Source organism: Monodon monoceros, unplaced genomic scaffold (assembly GCF_005190385.1).
Source record: "Monodon monoceros isolate NGI ecotype Baffin Bay Population unplaced genomic scaffold, NGI_Narwhal_1 Super_Scaffold_12, whole genome shotgun sequence".
Lineage (NCBI taxonomy): Eukaryota > Metazoa > Chordata > Mammalia > Artiodactyla > Monodontidae > Monodon > Monodon monoceros.
Window position 1 is genome coordinate 127,182,339 of NW_021703768.1, and position 25,219 is coordinate 127,207,557.

The following is a 25,219-nucleotide window of genomic DNA, read 5'->3' on the forward strand; positions in this document are numbered from 1 at the left end:
CGTGCTCTGCAACAAGAGAAGCCACCGCAATGAGAAGCCCGAGCACCGCAATGAAGAAGAGGCCCCGCTCACTGCAACTAGAGAAAGCCTGAGTGCAGCAACAAAGACCCTATGCAACCAAAAATCAGTAAATCAATAAATAAATTTATAAAGAAAAAAAAAAAGAAACACACTTTGGGGAGCTCAGCTTGAACTCAGAAAGCTTTATCCCACTCACGTAAAACAAGGAGAACTCAACCAGTTCTGCATCTGTCTCCTGTCTCCAGTCTCGTGGGCTGGACAGCCCAGAGTCATCGCCTGGCCCAGGGCCAACACGTCCCAAATAAACCCTCCTTTGTGTTCTTCAGTGCCTCCTGCTGCCTTCAGGAGGCTGACCTCTCACTGCCCTAGGGATGGAGTCCTCAGCCTGGATTCAACTTCATGCTCTTCATGGCCCCGCCCTGCCTTCCTCTAAAGAGGTGCCTCATGTCTTACAAGCACCCTGGACATCTGCTCCTCTGCTGAGCTGCCTTAAATTTCCTGAAGGTGCCACAGGCTGAGGCTCCTGGAATCCCCATGAGATGCCCAGCTTTCCAAGACAGTGCCTTTTCTCTTGGGAGAGCTCCCCAGCCCTCTCTGTACCCCCGTGAGCACCTCACCTTGATCATGCTGTACAGGGACTTTTCATATTTCGTCCGGAATATCTCCCGGACATCGAGTATGTCCAGCTCACTGCGGGAGACCATGATACGGATCAGGGTGTTGTCACGAGTCCCCAGCCCCTGCAGGACAAGCGGGTTTGGGGGACGGGGAGTTGAGAGGGGGCTGGAGTGCTGACAGCCCCCAGCTCAACTGAAAATACAACTTTTTGAGATAAAATGTTAAAATTAAGAACGAAAGAAGCAAATTGCCAATCCCTCCAAAGCTCCCTGTGTGTCCCTCCTGCTTTTATCTCCTTCCTCCCCCGACCTCATGTCATTCCCATCCTTGATACCCTCATAATTTTACCTAACTTTGTAACTCTAAGCAATACGTGGTTTAGGTTTGCACATTTTGGAACTCTGTAAATACACCCCTATGCATTTATTTGTCCATGATGTTCCTGATGGACACTGGGTTGTTTCTAGTTCTTTCATAATATGGACAACACTGCTATGAACGTTCTTATGAACACATCATACAGGCAAACGTCTCTGCGGGGTCCAGCTGTCCAGCTCACTCTGGCGCTGGAAGACAGAGGATGGGCTACAGGCCACTTGTCCTTGTGGGATGGCCATGCAGGGACTTTGGGCCTATGGCCTCTGGCAACAAATGATTCATTCAGCCTGGTGCACTGTGGGAATATCACCACTTTCTGTGTGTCATGTGTGTAAAGTCCTGGGAAGCACTACCGTCAGTACCCGGGTCTCAGGGATGAACATCACGAATCTTGGCAGAAAATGCCAAACTGTTTTTCACTTATTTACGTACATTGTATATAAACATTCTGTTTAATAGTATTTAAAAAGCATGGGCTTCCGATTGGAATTGACATATACACACTACTATGTATAAAATAGATAACTAATAAGGACCTACTGTATAGCACAGGGAGCTCTACTCAATACTCTGTAATGGCCTATATGGGAAAAGAATCTAAAAAAGAGCAGATGTATATGTATGTATAACAGATTCACTTTGCTGTCCACCTGAAACTAACACAACAGTGTAAATCAACTATATTCCAATAAAAATTAAAAAAAAAAAAAAAAAAAAGCATGGGCTTCCAACCCAGCTGGTTAGCTGGATCGGATGCAGGCTGTCACTGCACCCTCTGATCAATCATGAGGACAGGGCAGGTATTGGGTGGACAGGTGTGCGACCAGGCAGCACTCCAGGCTCTGGAGCTCACCTGGGACCAAGTGGCATCATGCTGTCCTGTGGTCAATGCCTTGAACACTCGCTTTGGCCGGTGGACCCCAAGGATTTGTCAGACTCCCAACAGTCCTGTGGAGGCGTGCAGAGCCCCCATCCCCCTACCTCATTCACATCAACCCCACCACGCACCTTCATGGCCTTGAAGAGCCTTTCAGCAAAATACTCTGGGGTGCTCCGGACGCACTTCACTGGGAAGAGGGAGGAAGAGGTAGTTATTCTGGCTGCCTCGGAAGGATGAAGGGGTGGCCCGAGCCCTTTTTTGTTTCCGTTCCTTGGGGGTCACCAAGTTCAAACCTGGGAAGAACCTGGTTCCTGATAAGCCGCAGTCCTAGAGCACCCCAGACCCACCACTTTTATCACAAACCCAGGGGACACAGAAATCAGAAAATGGGCCTGTTGTAATGTGGGGAGTGTACTGCAAGGACCCCCTTCCACTTTCTAGTCCTTCGGGGTTTCACAGGGAACTGGGTCAGGTGGGGAAGCATCTGGGATGGGGCTGGGAAAGGTAGTTCCTCAACAGAAAGGTACCAGTTGAACCTCTGGATCTTGCTGGCAGAGCGGACTAGAACCTAACTCCTTTAAATAGGGTTGGTGGGGGATAGCTCTGGGCAAGATGAGGGCTGGGCCGTAGCTCTCCCCCAAGAAACACATACACACAACCTACCCCAGGCTCAGACATACTGACTCTTGAAATGTCTGGCTTGCAAAGAGACAATCTGGTTTTCTCCTTCCCACCTCCATACCATACGATTCCCCTGTTCCTGGGTCAGAATCCCTGAATCCCTCAAAGGCCCCGGGAATGCAGTGTCAGCACGTACCCACAGCAAGCATCAGCTTCTCAAAGTCCCCGGACAGCTCCCCTCGGATGCTGGCTTCGATCGGCTTCCCCGTGGTCTTAAGATACTCATCAAACACTGAGTCCGACAGACAGAAAGGGGTGTCAAGAGTACCCCCATAACACTAGAAGGAATGGGGACTTCAGAAGGGGAGGCATAGTGGCCAGGACCAGCGTGCCACCATGAAGGTAGGGCTGGCACCTAGGGAGGGGTCAGGGAGGTCGTGCACATCACCAGCCACCATGCAGCCTCGCTGCGTCTGCTGTGAGGGACCGTGGACACCTCCTGCTCCAACATGAAGACAGGACTGGTACTGAGATGGAGGGGCTGAACATCCTGTTAAGGCCTCTCATGAGGGCCTATACAAACCACCATCTAATAAAATCAAGACTAGTGTTTGGGTTGTGGATGAGGCAGCTATCATGCTCCCTTAGCAGAAAAGGAAAAGAGAAAGGAAATCTTGGCATAACTCGAAGGGGGCAGCTGTAGGTCTTCTCTGGAGCTTACCCAACCGAAGGTGCTGCTTGCTGCGATTTCCCAAAATGTAAATGAACTGGGCTTCATCTGTTCCCCATTTCAGTTCCCCTGCCTCATACAGGTCCTGAAGGGGAAGAGGTGGGACTTAACTAAAAGAGGAAACCGCAGGAGACAGAACTCACCAGCCAAGCCACTCAGAACTGCTGCCAGATCCCTGAACATGCCCTTAATTGGTAGCCTCAGGACATTTGCATACACCTGTACAGCTTTCTCCCTTTCTTTCTGGGGGAACTCCTACTCAAACTTCAGGGCCCAGATTAAATGTCCCATTTGTTCTCAAAGCACTTCCTGATGTCCCTAGGCAGAGTTCTCTTTCCTTCCCTCTCTCTTCTAGGCTTCCTGTTTCTTTATAGCTTTGATCTAGTGTATATTATAATATTTATATGCCTTGCTTCCCACTATGACATGGGCTCCTCAAGAACAGGAATTATGTCTTACATTCTCTGTATCTACTGCTGCAGTGTTACTGGCACATAGTGGGAGCTCAAAACACCTGGAATGTATGGTATATCCACAGGGAGGGTGTTTGTGTGATTAATATATGCCTGTCTCCCCAGTACTGTCCGACTTTGTTCATTTAGGATTCCCCAACGCTTGGCAGAATGCCTGGCACATAGTAAGTGTTCAATAAATATTAATTAACTGAATGAATAAATGAACAAATGATGAAAAGCTCCAAAATACATCTCACCAACTTTACATACTGTGTACCTTTGAAAGCTAACTTAAGTCCTTTCTTCAACAAAGCACTGTATAAATGATGGCTGTGAGTCAGTTATTTCTGGCATCTGATGCAAATTACTCTGCCTCCAGCCCTTCCCTGCATGCCCAACCTCTCCCCTCTCTCAGGGCTGCCTCGCTGTGCCCGGGGACCTCCACTGGTGCTGATTTACCTGGACGTCCTGCTGCACCAGGTCCTCGCTCACTACATCATCCTCCTCCCTGGTTCCCTGGGCAGAAAGACAAGGAACACATGGTTCAGATACCAGAGGCAGGACAAAGCCTGGATGCCAGTGGTAGAGACAGGGAGGACTGGGAAAACCGTGGTGGCCCAGAGTGTCCAGGAGAAGAGACTGACAGCAGCCACTGAATCAAGATCACAGCACCTGGGAATTCCCTGGTGGTCCAGTGGTTATGATCTGAGCTCTCACTGCTGAGGGCCTGGGTTCAATCCCCGGTTGAGGAACTAAAATCCCACACGCCACGCAGTGCAGCCAAGAAAAAAGAAAAAGAAAAAAAAAGACCACAGCATCTATTTTGCAGCAAATCACAGGGCCCCTCCCACTGGCTTCTCCCTCATCCTTGGAGCTTGGACCAAACAGAGGAGTCCTGAGAATAACCAAGGTCTTCTTAGGTGCCTCCACCCCAGAGGAAGCCTTGTACTGAGAACATCTCTGAGGATAGGACTCCTGCCACAAGTCCCGGCATGGTCCAAGAGGCCATCCAACAATATCACAGGGGTCAAAAGTCTGCATATTTGCATTCTGTTAGGGGCTCCCATATCTTAAGCCAAGGAATTCACCAATGAGGATTTGAGACTGGGGGCCTGAGATCTGAGCTCACAAGCTGTGAAGGCACCAAATCCTATTTGTGTTCCTGTCACTCCACCTACGCCCTATGCCCCATCAGACAGAGGGGGATACTCATAGGGGCCAGGGGCCAGCCATACTGGGCTCCTAGTTATGTGGGCAGAGGTCAAGCCTATGCTTATCTCCTGTTCCCCCTGAACTGTGCATTTCACGATCTCAAACCTCCTGGTTCTCTTTGGGAGCGAGTCTAAGGAGACAGAGCTGGTACGCTTACAATCCGTGCCATGTAACCGCCTGCTAGATGTTAGATATTGAGGAGGCCACATCTTTGACTCCAAGATACAGGCTGGCACGCTCCTGTCCTGACCATGAGCTTTGAAAATGGGGGCAAAGGCCACGCTTTCCCACTCTTGAAGATCATCTCCTGATAATTCCGCAGCTGCCTAATACCGAATGAGGATAGTTATGGTAACAAGAGGAAAAGAACTGGGAGCGGCTGCTGTAAGATGAGGGGAGGGAGGGCAATGAAAGAAACAAAGAGGTGGCTTTATATATAAACCTTCCTAAAAGTTTGGTCCTTGGAGCTGGACTTGAGATACCTCAATGCCTGTTCCCAAGGGGCTGAGCAGGGAGAGGAGAAGCAGCAGGGTGGGATGTGTACTCCAGCCACTGCAGTCGTGCAGAATGCAGGCCTGCTGTTGCCAGAGCTTTCGATTATTCAAAAGAATCTAGAGATCTGGTTTTGGACCAAAATCTCCCTAGTTTTAAATGTTAGCAACTAACTCAAAGTGTTTTTTTAAAAAAACGTATGTGGGGGGAAATGAACAAAGGAAGAAACCCAACTTGGGCAGGCAGAACTCAGCCACGGACACCAGTGTGCAGCATCTTTATGCTCTTTTTTATGTCATCCGTGGGTGGGAGGGAGTAGCAGGGCTTGGCTATGGGGGAATGCCACGCAGGCAGCTCCAGAGATGCTATGACCCCGCTGGCGCCCCTGCTGGTGAGCTCAGGTAGGTGCAGCGGCTGGGGAAGCCATGGCAGGAGCGAGGCTGGAGAGGAGGGGGAAGAGGTACGTGCGGAGAGAGGAAGGAGGACACAGGAGCACAAGAGAGACAGGGTATGTGAAAAGAAATGCAGGTCACCTGCCTGTGCAAGCCACGGGGGACAGAATAGACCCTGGACGCTCAGATTCCACACCCAGGTGAGCCAGAGAGAAACCATCTCAAGTTTGAGGATAAGATGGGCAGAGGGAGGGGGGAGGCCACAAAACACCAAGGAGGACTTTACATGTGAAGAACCACCAAGGAGGCCCTCACGGGCCACCCTGTTTGGGAAAACAGGGAGAAGGTGTTCACAGCCCCCTGCACCCTGGCAGAGAGCTCGGGGAGGGCCCCAAGGAGGACCAACCTGCAGCAGGACCACGAGCATCTTCTGGAAGTGACCAGAGGTGTCCCCAATGACGTCAGCCTCCAGGTCTCGCTCGTAGGCTGCGGGGAAGGAACACAAGCTCTAGTCCCATCCCCAGGACACCCCAGGAAACCAGGATAAAAGTCCCTGCTGCCCCTAAAATGATCAGATATTTGTTACAAATCCCAGTCTCCATGACAGCCATGGCAAGACCCAGGGTGTATTTTCACAGTCCTCTGTACTGACCCATGATGTGATGAGATGGAATCTGCCCAAGTCTCTCTATCCCCACCTGTGCTGTCCTACCCCAGACACCGTCGTCGCTCACCTGGAGAGTGGCTACGGCCTTCTGACTGTTTTCTCTGCTTCTCCAATCCACAGCAACATGGGTGACTGTCTTAAAGCCCACATTCATCGTGGGCGCCTCTGTTTCCCACTGGGCTTGAAATAAACACTGTCTCTCTCTCTTGGCCTACACGGCCCTGTGTAATCCGGTCCTGCCCTCTACTGCTCTAGGCTCGCACTGGATACCAGGCTTATTCTGCTCAAGGGCCTTTGGTCTTGCCATTCCCTCTTCTGGGTCTTCTTCCCCACTCTGTGTACAACTGGATCCTTCTCATTTCCTCCCAAGACAGGCTTCCCTGACCACCTGTCTGAAGCACGTCCTCCCCAGTTAAAGTCGGATGCTTGTTCTCTGTTTGTTTCTTTCATAACACTTCACCACAACAAGTCACCGTCATGTTTATTTGTTTACCTGTTTATTATCTGTATCCCTCATTACCTCATTAATCTATAAGCTCTCAGGCAGGAACTATATGGATGCCCACCGCCATATCCTGAGAACCTAGCACACTGCCCAGCACAGAGCAGGTACTTATTGGATGGATGGACAGAACAGAGGGAAGTAGAAAAAAAAGGTGAATGGGTAGAGTCTTAGGGTCCCTACTCTTGTGATCACCTTCATTATGCATCTGAAAAACCCTGAATGGCCCCTCCCGCTCTTCTCACCATCTTTGTACGCTGCCACCAGCTGGTGGATCTGCTCGTTGGTCCGCGAAGCCAAGATCTCAATGAGGCACTTCTCATCGGTACCAATGCCCTGGGAGAGGGGAAGGGGCATGTGAGTCAAGGGTTGGGATGGGAGGCCACCAGCCCCGAGATGGGAACCTGGGGTGGTCAGAGCAAGGAAACCCGCAGCACTCAGGGTGCCCCTAACACAGCTCTTAGGCACCAAGCTGGAGCTGCTGCCCTGAGATGGGGTTCTAGTGCCACCTCTGCCTGAAGCTTGCTTTGTGACTGCTCATTAAAAAAACTTTATCTTTCTGTACCTCTCTTTTCTCATCTATAAAATGGAGATGATACTAGTTGCTCTACTGAACTCACAGGAAGAATGAGAAGGTGATAACCTCTTACATGGTTACGTTTATTAGTTAGAAACAAATTCATGTTTACTAGCTCATCTGAGGCAAAGATCATAGCACTTTATAAACTGTAAAGTGCTAAGTACACTCGAGGGCATTTGGTCTCCCGCCGCTTGGTGGGGAGCGACTTTCTACTTCCACTAGCCTGGGCTGCCCCTCAGATCCTGAACACACCTCCTCAGCCGCTCCTGCCCTTTCCTCTCCAGCCCACTCTGATCAAACCAAATCCTCTCCAGGCTCTGGGCCCAGCTCGATCCTCTCATCTTCTGTGACGCCCTCTCCAGCCACCCCGAGCCCAGGGCCTGTCCTCATGACCTCCTTTAACATGCCCTTGCCCTTTGGGTGTTGGACACAATCTGTCTCCACTTCCCTGTGTCCTGCTTCCTCGGGACTGTAAGCTGCTGGGGTGGGCGTGTGGGCCAAGGGCCCCATTTCACAGGGTGGGCCTCACACCAACACCTGTCCCACCTCTGTCCATCTGGAAGAGACCGTGGCGCCCCTCTGGGATAGGATTTGGGCAAGCTGCCTCCAAGCAGGGCACACACGCGGGGTGGGTGCAGGGCTCACTGAACGCTTGCTGGAGAGGTTGGAATCTCCCATTAACCACGCCCCCAACCCTTACACACGCGCAGACCCACACTTCATACCGAGATGGCGTCTTTAATTTCTTTGGCATCACTATAGGCAGGTGGCCTCATGAGACCCACAATCAGTCGTTCAAACTTCCCTGTCAGCTCGTACTTCAAGTCTGCAATGAGGTCCTGGTTGCGGGGCAGAGGGAGGAGGAGATAGAAGAGCAGTTACACTGATAAGGATTACGTTTAATGAGCACTTACTCTGTACAGGCACTGGACTAAGTGATCTCACTTAATCCTCATTGGTGGAGGTACATACTATCATCAGCCTTCAGAAATGGGTTGAGACATCAGGTAACCTCCCCAGAGGCACGCAGCTAGCAAAAGGCAGGATTCAAGTCCACAGCACCGTGCCTCTTCCTCGCCGTTGTCTGTTTACTTGTTCACTGTGTGTCTCTCCCACGGTCCGTGAGTCCATAGGGTTAACACCCTCAGGTCTTATTCACCTGTGTAGCCCTAACCCCTAACACAGTGCCCAGCGTGAAGCAGGTGCTCTAGATGTTCCCGTGGCTGAATGGCCCCTGCCTGAGAGAAGAAAAAAGGAGGGGACTTCCCTGGTGGCGCAGTGGTTGAGAACCCGCCTGCCAATGCAGGGGACACAAGTTTGAACCCTGGTCCAGGAAGATCCCACCTGCCACGGAGCAACTAAGCGCCACAACTACTGAGCCTGCGCTCTAGAGCCCGTGCGCCCCAACTACTGAGCCCACGCGCCCGCAACTACCTAAGCCCTTGCTCCGCAACAAGAAGCCACTGCAATGAGACGCCCACGCACCGCGATGAAGAGTAGCCCGCGCACAGCAACAAAGACCCAACACAGCCAAAAAAAAAGAAAAAGAAAAAAGGAGGGCGGAAGTGCCAGCACAGAGGCTGACCTGGAGTAAAATACTCACAAAAGGCCCTGAACACACAGGTGAATGAAATCATTCACCACTCCCCATCCCACCCACCCTCTGGTTGCCATGGTTACCTTGCCATAGAGGGACTTGTAGTTCTGGCAGATCTCCTGCCTCTGCCTGTTGCTCCGGGAAGTAATCAGCTCCAGTATGGCCTCCTTGTCACTGCCTAGAAGAGGGGAGGCACCCGTCACCCTACCCCAACCTGCCTCCAGGAAGCCCACCAGGGCTGTTCCCTGCAAGTCCTCAGCATCAGCCTTCTGCTCACGTGAGGCAGTGACCTTGGAGGGGGGAATCTATGGGGACCTGACAAGCCACCACCGAGAGAGATCCTAGCACATGTAGTATCTGAGCTCAGAGGGCCCGTGATCTACCTCCTCATCACAGGAGGCCCAGAAAGGAGCAACAACTCACCCAAGGTCTCCCAATGAGCCTGGCTTAGAAAAACCCAGGTATCCTAACGCCCAGGACAGGGTTCTTTCAGTGATAGGGAAAAGAAAAGAGAATAAGCAGCAAATTCAGGGTAGTGCTTACCCCCAAGAGAAAAGACAGAGTGATGCTATCAGGAGGGCGACCTACCATGGAGGTTTCAACTATATGAGGAAGTAAGTGCTATTTCTCAAGTTGGGTGGCAGGTCTATGGGTAAAGTTTCTCCTACTCTTTAGATCTTTTTATTTGAATAGTTCATTATAAAATTATAATAATAAAAAGAGGAGACCAAAGAATGACCGAGTACATCTCACCATCCCACCCCACCGCCCACCAAAAGGGCTATCCTTTTGGTATGGGGACACCCTCAAGCCCAGTTGAATCCCGCTTCTCTTCCTGAGGGCCCCACTCCTGGTGGCCAAGCACCCACCGAAGCCCTTCATGGCATTGTACAGAGTCTCGGCATCCTGGCTGGGGTCAAAGTCGGGGAAGTCGTGAATGGAGCCCCGGTACTTGGCGCCCTGTGGAGAGAAGAGCAGAGGGTGAGGTGCTGGCCCTGAACGGGGTTCCCAGCCCTGGCCACAGGATAAAGGTCCCCACTGTCCCTAAAATGATCAGATATTTGTTACAAATCCCAAAACTCAGCCTCCATAATGGCCACGGCAAGACCCAGGGGTGTATTTTCACAGTGCTCTGAAGAGACCCAGGACGTGGTGAGATGGAATCTGCCCACTTCTCTCTATCCACACCTGCACTGTCCTACCCCAGACACCGTCGTTGCTCACCTGGAGCGTGGCTGAGCTCCCTGCCCCTAAAATGGCGCGCTGGCTACAGAAAGCCCGGGCAAGGGGCAAGGGTACGGAGGACTCTCCCTGTACCTCCTGCCACCGCCTGCCCCAAGGGTGGTGCCATTTCCCCACGGGAGGAGAGCTCAGCCAAGCCCCTGGCTCTGCACCACTTTCCCAGGAGCCGGGAGAGATAAAACCCAGACTGAGTGCAGGGGGTGGGAATGATTCCTGCAAAAGTAACCAGAGCCCCACATATGTCTATGGCACTTTACAGTGTACAAAGCCCTTTCACCTCCACGAGTGTGATTTTAGTGTTTTGTAGAAGCGCTTCAGATGATCTCTATCACGGAAACAAAGAAACCAAGCCCCACAAAGGGAAGCCACTTGCTGGGGTCACACAGAACCCACATCTCTCTCCAGTTCCTCTTTGCTCTCTAGCTCCAGAAACCTTGCAGCTGCCAGCTTCTGAGGGTGGGGTCCTGGCCCAGGGTGGGGGGCCCAGAGCCACCCTCAGAATCAACACCCAGATGAGGTGCTGCTCTTCTGGGCCCAGTAAACTGAGCCATGAACTGGCATCTGAGGACAAGCTGGCTGGGTCCTTGGGACAAAGGCGGGGAGAGGCAGAGCCAGAGAATCTTAGACATCGAAGCTGAATGCACAATGGGCTGGTTCACAGAGAAGTCAGATATGGGTCAGCCATGGGGCCCCGGAGAGCAGCGAGAGCTGGGATAGCCGTGGATACCAGAGCCCAGGGCACTAAGCACACAGTGCAGTGACAGGGCACTTAGCCTGTGCCAGGTCCGATGCGAAGGGCCGAAGATTCAGGGAGAAAGAAGACCCGAGCCTGACTTTCATGAGCTTCTGACCCAGTGGAGGAGAGCGACTAGAACACAAATTAGCATAGAGTTCGTAATAAATACCCCATGACAGAGGCAAAGCGACTTGGGAAAACAGTGGAGGGCAATTCCAGGTGCATGAGGGAACCAGGACAGGCTTCATGGGAGGGGCAGGGTGGCTCACATAACTGTGCCTAGAGCAGTAAGAAGTGCACAGCAGCAAATGAGCCTCCGACCACCTCCTGTGTCTCCCGGCACCTGCACTGCAGGACCCGGCCTGGCATTTGAACGCTCTGTTGGTTTATGTCAGCCGTTGCTGGCTCCTCCAAGGTATGCATGCGTGGGTGCAGGGTTGCTATTTAAAGTTCTGGCAGGGAAGATGACCAGAAAGGGACACGGCCCTCTTCCCACCACCCGTGAATCCCCTGCAACCTGATCACACCGCTGGGCAGAGAAAGAGAGAGTAACACACGCCAGATACCCAGACCAGAAAAGAGATACTCCCTTTAGAAAGCTCCATGCGTGTCTGTCTTGATATATTCCCAGCAGCTAGCTCAAGGCTTGCCACAACTAGGCACCATTTGTTTCCTAGGTGGATAGGTGTACGGGCAGATACAGGACTGTGAACATACCCTGAGCAATCAAAGAAGACTTCCTGGAGGAGAAGGCTAAGCTGAGCCCTAAAGGATGAGCAACAGCTGGCCCAAGGGGTGGGGGAGGGAAGGAAAAGGCTTCATACAGAGAAACAGCATGGCAAAGGCCTGGAGCCAAGAGCATATAAGAACAGTCAGGAAAGCAAGCCCAGATTCTTCAGGGCTCTTGCGGATGCCCAAAGTTGCCAAGATCGTGGGATTGTAAGTTGGCAGGAGGGAGGGAGGAGGAGAGGGGAAGGATGGAAGCGGAGCCCCCAGGAAGAAGGGAAGAGGTCCCAGCAGTAAGCTGACACCTTCTCTCCTGCTTCTGCTCCCCCCTCTTCCCTCCTCACCCAGTGCAGTGGTTGAGGCAGCATTTGGGGCAGAGGCTGCAGCTGAAAGATGAGGCCATGCCATGCTGGAGGACAGGAAGTCCAACTGCCGACACAAGGCCGGATCAAAACGCTCCCTTAGGGCTTCCCTGGTGGCGCAGTGGTTGAGAGTCCGCCTGCCGATGCAGGGGACACGGGTTCGTGGCCCGGTCCGGGAAGATCCCACATGCCGTGGAGCGGCTGGGCCCGTGAGCCATGGCCGCTGAGCCTGCGCGTCCGCAACGGGAGAAAACGCTCCCTTAGAGGTGGGCTTGGCCAGCTGCAAGTCGGTCTCTCTCCCATGTGGCTCTTTGCACAACAATAGTAAGTAGCCCGTCAGACTAGTTATCCCAGCACCCTGCAGGATCACAGCCACGGGGAGAGGGCGGCGCAGGGGGGCCCCAGCACTGGTCACATTTAGAGACGCAGGGACAGTCCTTCAAATCACCCAGGGTTCCCATCATTGGTCATTCTCACACCAACCTGGTGAATTTACATCTCCTAGTGACACCTGCACAGCTGTCCCCACTTCTCCACCTCACCCTGACTGCCTGCCACTCCTCTGGCACACAGGTTCCTGGCCTCAAGTACCGGCGAGGGGAGGGGAGAGAAGAGGAGAAAGGACTTTCTACCCTGAAATATTCAGCAGGCCCCAGTGCCAGCTGGTGAGCAGCCTGGACCCCAGGCTCCACCCAGGCTGCTGCTAGAGCAGGAGTCCCGAGGCCGCTCGGGAACCTAAGCCACATGAGTCAGAGAGGTGGCTGCCCAACCAGGACTCCACCTGGAGCAGGCCTGACCCAGGCCTCCCCACCAACACCTGCCACTCTCGCCCTGTCCCCTAAGCGTTCTGATGCTCACCTTCACGTCAAACCCAGAACCTCCCTGTGAAATGAAGGCCACAGAGCCATGCCTCTGGGCCTTTCTATGACACCACACTATTTCTTTATGACTTTGGGCCTCAGGGTCCCCCCTTCTGGAGGGAGAGAGGGAGAACTGACACAGAGATCACAGTAGAAGTAACTGGGGGTGGCCTGGACCAGAGAAAAGAGGGAGTGGCTTGTTCTGTGCCTCTGTGTGTGTGTGTGTGTACACGTGTGTGCACGCATGTGTGTGTTGGGAAGGGGTGCACAGGAGCAGAGTTGGGGTGCTAATAATTGGGAGCATTAGACACAAACTTCAGCTCAGTGGAAGGAAGACCTTTCTCACTCTTCCCTAGCACAGCCAGTACCCGACTGATCCAACTTCGATTATTCAAAAAGTGATACACTTTCAGTAGAAACTGTACTTCGAATTGTACATTTTGATCTTTTCCCGGGCTTGCGATATGCTGTAGGGTCCTCTCTCATGATGCTGGGCAGCAGGGGCAAGCCACAGCTCCCAGGCAGCCACGCGACCACGAGGGTGGTCATCTAATACACTGACGGCGATTCTGTACCCAACCGTTCTGGTTTTCACGTTAAGTACCGTATTCGATACATTACATGAGATATTCAACACTTTATTATGAAATAGGCTGTGTGTTAGATGATTTAGCCCAACAGTAGGCTCCTATAAGAGTTCTGAGCACAGTTAAGGTAGATGAGGCTAAGCTCTGATGTTCAGTGGGGTAGGTGGATTAAATGCATTTTCAACGCATGATGTTTTCAACTAACCATGGGTTTACTGGGAGGTAACCCCACTGCAGGTCAAGGAAGACCTGTATTGTCTTCAGCCACCTTCTTCTTTCCCCCGACCCTTGCTCTCCAAGCATCCAAACTGCTCTTACTGCCCTGCACACGCTACGTTCTCTCCCCTCTGCCCCTCTGTTCCAGCATCCCCTCTACCTAAAGCGCTCTCAGCCCCCTTGTTCTTCCTCAAGTAGCTCTCTCCAGGCAGCTTTTCCTATTTCCTCAACCTGCGTGCCCCCAGAGCTCCTTTACTGCTCCCACTAGAGCATTAGCACTGTGCATGGGGGCTCCAACTCATCCCATAGGATAAGGGACCCCCTAAGGCTCTGCCATCCTAGGGCTCTTGCTTGTAGGATGTCTATGGCTGCTGGTCCGTGGCGACAAGAAAGCTCAGGTCAGCTAGGCAGACAGCAGGGTCTGGGAGCACTGGTGCAGGAGTCCAAAGATGTGTGCCCTAGGTCCTGGCCACCCTGGTCTCCCGGGACCTGATCTGTCCACTTGGGTCATCCAGAACCCTGCAATTCGAATGCCTCTCAGGAAGTAACTCTGGGATGATTACTCATGGGAAATGGGTAGCAACAACAACTACGCCTTGGATCTTTGTCTATAACCACTAGCACTCTCTCCTGGTCAGAGAGGCCACTTGTGCAAAGTGTGTTCCTCAGAGGCCGACAGGCAGGCCACGGCTAAGACTTCTTTGAGTACTGATCCTACATCATATAACACACTGTGCTCTTCAAAAATTGTGAATAGACATCCTTAAGGCCCTTGTTCATTGGGTGGCAAGTCATGAAGATGGGGACAAAGTTTAGCTATCACTGAGCTCAATCACCTCATAATGGAAACTGGGGCCACAGAGAAGGTAAAGAACTCACCCAAGATCACACAGCTTCTGTATTATGTCTGTGGCCAATAGCTCTACGATTGACATGAGGGACCAAAGGGGCCAAATCAGGGGTCCCTTTGTTTTATTCTCCCTTTTCAACCCCACTGTTCCAGTGACCACGTCTTTTTCTCTAAGGCCAGCCAACAGGGCAAACCCTGGCCCAGAGCAACACCTAGCTCTGACCAAGGACGGAACCTAATCCTGGCCACACACAGGAGTAAAAGCTCTGATACACCTCAAATTCCACAGCCCAGCAAAGCGCTCAGACAGCATGAAAGACTGGTGTCTCTCAAGCCAGGGAAACTTAATCCCAAATGCATGTGACAGAGAGGACCCAAATCCACCTCCAGAGCAGAGAGGACCCTCTCTAATGCTTTTGCCTATCCAGTATCCATCTCCCTTCCTGGGGGAACCACTCTTGGGCCAGGCAGTTCAGGTGGGACCAGCTCTACCACCTGGATCCAAGTTACCCAGGCCCAGCCAATGAAAACCAAACCCAAGATTTTCCCTGGTATAGTTTGGTATAAATTATGTTGTATCCTGCATGCTGCCCAGGAAGCAGAATGGAAGCCTAGAGCTGCTGCTGATGGCTAGTATGAACAATTAAGGAAGAATGTGTCCAAGAATGAAGCCACCCAGAGGAGGCCCAGTTCACGGAGGCAGGATCCTGACAATATCACATGGGCCCCTGGATCCAGCCAGACCTGAAGCCCTGGGCTTCTCAGTCATGTGAGCCAATACACCTCCTTTCTGCTTAGGACGTTGTGTGTTGTCATCGGTCACTTGCATCTGAAAGAGCTGTGACTTATATAATAGGAGCAAGCAAAGCCTGAGAACCTCTCCCGCTCTGGTACCAGGGATCTGTGCTGCAGGCACAGTGACTCTGGGAGAAGCCCAGGCCCAGGGGAAGGACTATAGGAGGGAAGCCTCCTTACCTGTGCTAGCTTGGCCATGGTCTCGAGTTCTGCAGCAGGCAACACTGTGGAGAGAAGAGAAATGCCATGAGATTCCTCTGCACTCTGATTCCCTCCATTCTTTCCCCTAAATTTCCTCAGCCTCATTCCTTTCAAGGGAGAGTGTGCTCCCGCAGCTGTTTTCCAGCTGCCTCCAGCCCTTCAGGTTAAATCACACCCAAAGACCCAGCTCAGGGCCAGGCACAGTTTTTGGAGGATAATGGATGGACTAGCCAGTGTCCAGATGCTCACAGCAGGATGGGAAAGACTCCTGGAACCAGGAGAACTTGAAAGAGGGAAAGGGCACGACCACTAACCAGCACAACTCCTCCAGGCCACGCAGGGCACTTTCCCAGATGCTGTCTCACTTAATCCTCACAGCAATCCTTCCTGGAGTCAAATTCCCCTTTTTTATAGAGGAGGAAACTGAGGATGGGGGTTCAGGGAGGTTAAATAATTTGCCCAAGATCATACATCTTAAAACTGAATTCACTATATACGAAATAAACAACAAGGACCTACTGCATAGCACAGGGAATTATATTCAATATCTTGTGATAACATAAAATGGAAAAGAATCTGAAAAAGCTGAATCACTCTGCTGTACACCTGAAACTAACACAACATTGTAAATCAACTATATTTAAATTAAAAAAAGACCCTGAATTCAACAAAGTCTAGATCCCAGGGTCCATGCCATCTGCACCATGCATGCTCTCTTTCCAAGTCACCAAGAACAGTCCCAGAATTCGGGGCTTAACAGTCTGTAGATGGGCACCCTCAGGGGCTCTGGGTCACCTGTTGCAAATATCTGACGGGCTATGGTTTCTTTAGCATCTACTCCTATTAGGCACTGCTCTGGGCACTGAGGATATACCAGTAAATAAAAGAGACTTTCTAAAACATGTGCTTTGCTGGAGCTTCCTCTACAATGGGGAAGGATAACAAACATATGATAAAAACTAAGAAGAAAAGATGAAGCTTGGCTGGGAGAGAGTGACAAGGGGTGTGATCTCAGGTGGAGTGGCCAGAGGCCTCATGAACCACGTGGCTACCTGAAGGCAGTGAGGTCAGTGTGGCTGATACAGCGGCAGGGAGCGGGGTGGGGACACTGGTAAGACGTGGCATCAAGGGACCAGTGCCTAAGGCCACTGTAAAGACTTGGGTTTTTCTCTGATAGGACAGATCATGGGTGAGGGTGGGCAACTGAACAAACAGGACACACGATCTCACTGAAAGGGGTGTCAGGACACAGGGTCTGCAGTGAAGGAATAAGAAACAAAGATATCTTATCTAAAAAGAAAGGTAAAAAGGGACATTGCTGCTTTGGAAAGGGGTCAGAGAAGGGGGAGCGGGGGAGCTACTGAGCACTCTCTGCAGGAGGGCAGAGAGGGAAGAGCCACCATCTTCTTGGGATGTGAGGAGAAAGAAGGACCAGTGCTGTCCATTGTAGTCAGGACTGCACGGTTCGATCTTTTTAAACCATGTCTATGTATTACTTTTTTAAAGTAAAAATAACAAACGCTATCAGACTTATATCCAGTAAGAGCTACAAGGAACTGAACTAGAACAGAAGGTAGAAACAAAGGAGATGCGTAACCTCAGTGTTTTCCAGTTCTTCACATACCATCACCCCTACCCCACCCCACCCTGCCAAAGAAACAAACAAACAAACAAACAAAAAACACTGAGGGGAAATCAGCCCCTGATCTCAGCCCATAATCCTGCTCTCTCACTCTGGGGCCACAGGAGACATGTGACACAGCAGGGAGAACACAGGTTTGGAGTCAGACAGACAGACCTGGATTCAAGTCCGTTTTGTCACTTACCAGCTATGTGACCTTGGGCACGTTGCTCATCTCTGAATTCAAGCTTATCTTTAAGTACAGAACTGGGGCTTTCCCCTTCCTGCCTTGGAGAGTTGGAGGATGAGACCCAACTTATGTCAAGGCCAGGCCAGAGATGTAAATGGTAGCATTCAGTGTGCTAGGGGGACATTCTGAGGACAGGGTTTTGTCATGTTTACCCATGTGTCCCCACTGCCTGAATACAAGTCCCCCAAACTACAGTCAGCAGACAGATGTGAGATGATGGGCTTGGGAGTGAAGAGCAGAAGGCAGTGACCTGCCTGTAACCGCAGCGAGCTGACAGCAGAGCTTGAGGAAACCCTGCTGTTTCCCTGACAACCAGGGGCCCTTTGGTACAAACTTGAGCTCTCCTCAGGAAATAGAAACTCCCCCGAGGGGGAGCGGGAACCCACATCTACCCTAGGGTCTGGCCAGGAGCCAGCTCTGGGTTTCCCCCGGTCTGGGGGATGGTATGGGCAAAATACATGCGACACAGCAGGGAGAACATAGGTTTGGAGGGAGCTCCAAGGCCAGCAGAGAAAAAGGGACTGCATGAGGCCCAGGAAGTCAGCTGAGGCCTGTCACCTGCACCTCCAGCCTCGAAGCATTTTCCTTTGGCCTTGTTGCTGGAAACTTCAGCTGCTGGCGGCAGCCCAGGCCCATCTGGACGGCTCAGAGGAGGAGCCTCCAAGTCTTTGGGAAAATACGCTCAGCTCTGAGAGCAGTTTATATGTGCCTCTTGTGAGTGCACGTCTTGTGTATACGTGGAAAGCAAACTTCCAGAACTAGATGTTCTGACTGCAGTTCAGGGGGGCCAGGCTCCCACAGCCCCTCCTCTGAGGTTTCAGGGAAGCTCTGGAGCTAATCACAGAGGCGCCATCTACCCTGGCTTTACGAGGGGCTCTGATCCCTCCCAGGGCGACCCAGACCACACTTCTCAGGTTGCCTGAATAAATGTTTTATATCCAATGTCTCAGAACCCCAGAGGGCCCTTAACAATCACTTCCAAGCCGCTCACTTTCTAGATAAGTAAAGGCATCTCAGGGAGGATAAGTGACTTGCCAGGCCCAGACAATGGCTGACATCCCTGCATCCCACCCCCGGGTAATAACACGCTGGGACGTTAGGAAGAGGCCGAAGGAAAAGACCCAGGTTCTGGTTCCCAGCCTGCCCCTCTGTAACCTCAGACAAGCCAGGTTGTCTCTCTAGCCCTCAGTTTCTGCATCTGCACAATGTGGACAATATCACTCCCTCCTTGGGAAAACCCAGAGTGGATGTGAGAGGCCTTTGTAGGTATCAACCAGGGATTTTCACAGCAAAATCTCAGAATAACAGTCCTAGGAGAGTTCTCCCCCAAGGCCACAGGACTCCTCTCTATCCCCCCGCCCCCAATAGGCAAGTTTCACCATCTTGGTTGAAATAGCTTCTCAAGACTGGCAGGCATGGCCACTATACACCAGTGCCTCTCTCCTCTCAGGAACCCTGAATCTCTTTGGACCTGGATTTCCATGAAGGCTCATCATGGAAGATCATTCCAGAAACCCATTTTCCAGAAACCCATTCAACGATAGAGCTGATGGTGGCCTTGTGCTGCTGTGGCCACCTCCTGCCTCAGTCCTTTAGGCTGCAAGCAATCAGGACTCGCTCCAGAAGGAACACTCTGGGGTAGAGAATACCAGGGCTGGCTCAACCACCACTGCCTAACTATAGCATTGGGGAAACCGAGAGCCAGACAGAAGGTCTTGTCCAAGTCCTGCAGAAGGACTGAGTCACAGCTCTGCTCCCCACCAATTAGTAATTTTGTAAGTTACCTAAATATGAATCTCAATTTCCACATCTACAAGATGCATATGAAGTCCCAAACATTTACAAAGGAGGCAGGGTGGCATTGTAATAAAGAATGTGGGCTTTGCAGTCGTGGCCTGAGTTCAAATCCTGACTGCTCATGACCTCGGGGGAGTTACATCATTTCTCTCTGACTCGGTTTCTTCATCTCAGAAATGATAATCTCATAAGGTTTTTGTGAAAGTTCAATGAAATAAGGCAGGTAAAATACTTAGCATGGTCAGGTTCGGAGTAGATGTTTAATAAGTGGTAGCTTCTGTTATCACAATCACCGTTATTAGAGCAGTGGTCTCCAAAGTGGGGTACTGGGCACAGTGATCCATTGGGGTGCAGAATGAGAATATTACAACTTTCTAAATTGATCTTGCCCTTTCATGTTCCATTGTTGATGTTCGCTATACATATATAAAGTTAAAGATGCGTATTAGGGCTGATACAAGTACACAATCAAGAGTTTGGACTTGGGACTTCCCTGGTGGTACAGGGGTTAAGACTCCGCACTCCCAATGCAGGGGGCCGGGGTTCGATCCCTGGTCAGGGAACTAGATCCCACATGCATGCCGCAACTAAGAGTTCACATGATGCAACTAAGGAGCCCGCCTGCCGCAACCAAAAAAAAAAAAAGTTTGGACTCGATGGAATGAAGCAGAGGAAGGAGAAGAAAGAGGGGAGAAGAAACACCGGCATAAGAAAAAGCATTTCTATTCTCAAGACGTAGCCTGTGGGCTTTGGTGGAACAGAGCGTACTTCTGAGAGGAGAGAGGAGATGTTGAGTATTAGGGGGTGAGATCAGGTGTGGAGGGTAAGGGCAAATTGAGAAAAATTTTATAACTTGGAAGATCATGCAAAAAACAATCACCCAGACCCCTGCGCCCCAGGAGTGCCGGAGGGACTCTGCCCACTCATCTCCAACGGCCCCCCTTCGATGCAGGCCCTCTGAGCTCCGCACTCATGGCCGCTGACACCTGTCCTGATTTGTCTGCCTTCGCCTTCCACCTCTTCACCCACTACCACACCCTCTCCCCCCTAAACCAGGAATCTCTTCCACTGGCATTTTCTAACCAGCCTTCTAGCAACAAAACCAGTGCTTTTTCAATTCTGGCTTTATTAATACCACCTGGGGAGTTTTTTGAACTTACCAACACATAAGGCCACCCCCAGAGATTCAACAGGCCAGGGATGAAGCCTGGGCTTTGGTAATTTTTGAAAACTTTCCTAGGTGATTCTGCTAACTTTTCTAGGAAGCCAGGAGGGATTTCTCCCACCTCTGAACCACAGTGTGACTCTAAAACCATCTACTCGTGAGTGGCTTGGGTCAACCGTTGTGGATTTATCATTCCTCAATTAGATGGAGGCTGCTTGTCTCCAAGGTATTGTGAGAAAAAAAAAAATCTGTAAAAATGCACGATAATTCTTAGAGACATGCTCATTCTGTCCCATCTGATAAAGGTTCAGTGGACTTCCCTTCCCTTCCCCCACCTCTGGTGGAAAAACAAGTTTGCCTCCATTTGTACATTCCTTTCAACATAAAGGCATCCGCTGATTCTCTTCTGAGCTGGTTCTAACATCTGCCTGGTCCAGTCACTGATTATTGAGTAGAATAAAATCTTTAGCACACGATCATTTTTATATCTGAGGAATGATTTTACCTTTTCTTTAAAATTATTGTATATGCTTCCTTAATGTACCCTTACTACTAAGTGTGGTTCATAAGGATTGTTGAGTGAAAGGTACTGAGTGGTTTTCATGCTTTCTTTAGTGACTCCTTTGAAAACTCATAGAATAAAAAGGAATCACCTTGCCTACTGGTTTTCAGACTCATTAAACAGCCAGGGGAGGAAATAACTTGAGGGGTTAAGTAACTTGCCCAGCTCATAAAGAAAGTTAGTGATTAAGCAGAGGCTCACTTTTCAAAACCTATTTATTGAGCGCCTCCTGCATGCCCATTGGCAGGAGTTGGGGGTAGAACAGACAATGAGACAGACGAATCTCCCACCCCAACAAAGCTGACAAATTTTTGTGCAGTGATCTGCAAATTTTTTTGATCCTATACACCACCAGTAACTAAGGGAAAAAAATGGTCATTCATCATGATAAACAAACATATACATTTTTAAGCATAAGATTAAAAGCATATATAATAAGAAGTCTAAGTTTCTTCCGGCATCCCAGAAAATCATCTTAGTGCCTCCCAGGTTGTATGTACCCCCCTTTGCAGGCCCCTGGCCTACAAAATCTAGATCCTTCCCTTTCCCCTTTCCTGATGGCTCCTCCCCCAGTCTGCTGGGAGACACCAAAGACCAGCCCCTCCGCCCTCCAGGACCTGCCTTTAATGAAGCCAGAGTAAATGCCATTCCTGGCCCTGTGCCCGGGCACACCCCCCAGCTCACAGCACTAGGGTTTCTTAGAGAGCAGAGTCTTTCCCTCTCCTGACCCAGAATCATTGATCCTCAGGCAGGATAAGGTCCCAGGATATGGTCCAGGGGCCCCGGGTTTGGAGTTGGACTGGCCTGGGTTGGAATGCTCAGGTCACTTTTGTGAGAGATAGCAAAGCATAGTGTCTCCCAGTACAGAGGCAGGAGCCAGACTGCCTGAGATCAGAGCCTGACCTGTTATTTAGGAGCTGTGTGGCCTTGGGCACATACTTAACCTCAAATGTAAAATGGGGGATAAAAATTATGCTCACCTCAGAAGAGTTGTGGTGAGCGTGAAAAGAATTAAGACATATCTAGTGCTCAGAAGACGCCCTGGCACACAGGACACCCTATGTAAGTGTTAATATTCTTTCTACCCTAAACTTTTGAGGGCTGAGTTTCCACATCTGCAAAATGGGCATGGTAACAGCATCTAACATAGGGTTCAGCCAAGGCCTGGTGAGTTAGAAGCGTTCAATAAATAATAAAAATGACTATTTTACTATTATTTACAAGGACACCCATTTTGCAGATGAGGAACCTGAGGCTCGGATCACCTGCTTTCTCAAGCACTACACCCTTCTGTGGCACCACACCACAGAGCACTTGATTCTCTGGGCAGGGCACTCTACAGTTTACAAGGCACTTTTTCACATCTCCCATCTTATAATCTCATGAGGGGGCTATCAACCTCATCCTCATTTTACAGGTGGGGGATCTGAGGCTCCAAGAACCCAAGGACAGGCACTCCTCCTTAGCCAGTCTGGGGGTGGGGTGAGTGGGGAGGGTTCTCAACCCCAGGAGGAAAGGGGGTATGGCTGGATTCCAAACCAAGAAGTTTAAAAGGATGAATAAAGGCACCCTCACCCAAGACTTCCTCTCCTCTTTTGAGAGGGAGGTAGACGGACATGCTTGCTCGAAAATCAGGGTAGAGACCACATCCTGTGCTTTGTCCCCACCCAGGAAGCATCTTAGAGGGGTTGGGTGGGGTGAGGCTGGTGACACTACTGGACCTCCCTGGAAAATTCTAGAATGGCCATGAAGAAAAGCCAGGCAACTCCAACCTATTTTACCAGCTGGGTGCCCTGGGCACAGCTCTTGTCCCTCTAGAGAGGCAGGCACTAAGGCTCAGAGGGGTAGGCGTGTCCCCAGGGCTCCAGGTGGTTAGTGGCAGGGCAGAGGCTGGGACTGGGTGTGGCTGGAGCCTGGTGGCCCAGGGCTCCCTCTGGGTGCTGCAGTGCAGATGGTCCAGACGCTGGCGGCTACCCAACACTGCAGAGCTCCCTGACCCTGTCCCAGGAACAAGCCCCAAGAGGCCAGGTCCCCGACTTCCCAGGAACAGCCCCCTCCTCTGCACATTCACATCCACAGTCTGCCCCAGCAACAGCTGTGACCCTTACCCAGAAACCACAAATATTTTCTGTATCCCAGCAGCCCGCGCCTCGGGAACAAGGAGTGGAAGGCAAAGAAAGATGTCTGAGTGAATGTCACAGCTGCATAGGGGGATAGAGGCCTCTGCCCCACCCTACTCCCACCATCCTAAATCTTAGAACAGTTGAATTCTAGAACACCAGCACTGCAAGGGGCAGCCAGTTCAGCAGACTTCGCCACAGAATGGTAACTAAAGCACAGAGAAGGAAGGGGCTTGCCCAAGGACCCCTGGCACCTGGAACTGTGACCCAGCTTTCCACTGGCCCCTAGGCCAGTGCCCTCTGCCATGGCACAGGGCCTGCCAGCCAGAGGGGCAGGGTCCATGGCAGCTGAAGCTGGGCAGTCATTCACCTCCAAAGGGAGGGCTAAGCAGGTCACGATATCGCATTTGGGTCAGTGGGGCGGGCAATTTAAGGTGTGCTTTGGGTAGAGGGGAGAAGGGGAAGTGAGGGAAAAGGGCAGACCAGGGAAACCAGAGTTCTTTTACAAACCCAGAAGCCGTATGTCCAAATTTGGAATTGTCGGGGAAGACCCACCAGAGTTTAGAGAAAAGGAGGGGGAGGGAGGAAGCAAAGGGTGGATCCTCCCAAAGGACCCACACCCCCACCCCCACCCCATCCCCTTGCACGGCCTAGGGTAGGCCAGGCTTCCCAGGCCTGTAATCAAGACTTCCAAACCTGTAATCATTCCTTGCAGCTGACAGATAAATCAATTTTCACAGCCATTGTTTCCTCTGAGAGGCTGGGTTTATCAGCTCTGGACTTGGGGAAGGAAACTGAGGCTCAGACAGGGAAAGCTACGGATTCAAGGTCACACTGCACGTTGTTGGTGGAGCTGGGATTCCGACTCAAGGTATTTCACGCCCATGCTCGCATCTGCGGAGTCATCTGAAGCCCCCAAGTTTGGAAAGGCCGAAACTGGGCTGAGGGGGCGCAGGAAGAAGGGTGGGGCCTCTGGCCCATCACAAGGCCCCTGGAGCCCTGCTGGAGTCTCCTTTAGAGGCGAGGAGTGGCCCCAAGAGGGCGGGAGGGTCCACTGGGGCCCTGAGGTGTGGACAGCCGGTCCCCCATCAGTCTGCACGCAAAGAGCCCTGCCCCAACGACCACCATTTCAGGTGCAGCGCAGGGTCTGACTCTTCATGCTCTCAGTCTTCGGCTTCAGCTACACCCTTCCCTGCGGGTCCGTCCCCTGTCCAGCTGTCTCCAACCCCGGGCCTTCAGAGTCGCTTTAGTCCCGCAAAGCACGGCCAGCAGCTTGCGTGGCCCCGGCCCAGGTGCCCCCCGCCCCTCCACCACACCCTCTGCAGAGCCGGCCCTCCCCTCGCCTCCCTTCCCTTCCCCTCCTTTCTCTTCCCTTCCCTCCCGCCCGCCGTCCGCCTCCGCTTCCCCGCCTGCGGCAGTAGATTTGCTCCACTATGCTGCGCAGACGCGCCCTGCCCGCGACCCACTCGGGTTCCCGGTCCCCGCGGCCCCCACCTCCCGCGCCCCTCCCCGAAGCCGGCGGCAGGCGTGGGTCAGCGATGGCTGGGCATTTATGGCTCGCCCCCCGCATCCCTGAAGCCCGCCGGAAGGGGTGGGGGTCCACTGGAGCGATCCCGTCTCCTACCTCAACCTACTCACCGCGCGGCGGAAGCCTCCTGTAGCGGACGGACAGACGAGCAGGCGGACGCGCGGACGCGGAGCTCGCTGGGTCAGAGCCCGTTAGCAACAGCAGCCGCAGCGCAGGGGCGGGCCGGGAGAACAGTCCTCGGCTCCCGGGCCGGACACGTGGCGCGCGGGGCCCAATCGGGCTCGTCCCGCCTCCCCCCCTCCCCGCCTCCCCCCCTCCCCGCCTCCCCCCCTCCCCGCCGACCCCACCCCCCACCCCCCACCCCCCAGCCCCCGCCAAGTTCATTCGCTCCTGGAATCTTAGAATGTCACCAGCCGGGAGGGGCCTCGCCCGGAAAAACTCCGTCTCTGCTCAGAC

General features: G+C 52.0%; 1 protein-coding gene across 1 annotated transcript in view; it reads right to left on the reverse strand.

Moving 5' to 3' along the window:
* ANXA6 (annexin A6) overlaps window positions 1-24,994 on the reverse strand; it is a 53,213-nt gene extending 28,219 nt beyond the window's left edge. Inside the window, 12 exon segments of the mRNA XM_029215849.1 lie at window positions 639-761; window positions 2,026-2,084; window positions 2,715-2,810; window positions 3,240-3,333; window positions 4,163-4,219; window positions 6,206-6,285; window positions 7,214-7,304; window positions 8,274-8,387; window positions 9,229-9,323; window positions 10,015-10,105; window positions 15,700-15,743; window positions 24,874-24,994. Coding sequence (XP_029071682.1) covers window positions 639-761; window positions 2,026-2,084; window positions 2,715-2,810; window positions 3,240-3,333; window positions 4,163-4,219; window positions 6,206-6,285; window positions 7,214-7,304; window positions 8,274-8,387; window positions 9,229-9,323; window positions 10,015-10,105; window positions 15,700-15,717 — 918 coding nt within the window. The 5' untranslated portion in view covers window positions 15,718-15,743; window positions 24,874-24,994.
* Window positions 24,995-25,219: the final 225 nt, after the last annotated feature.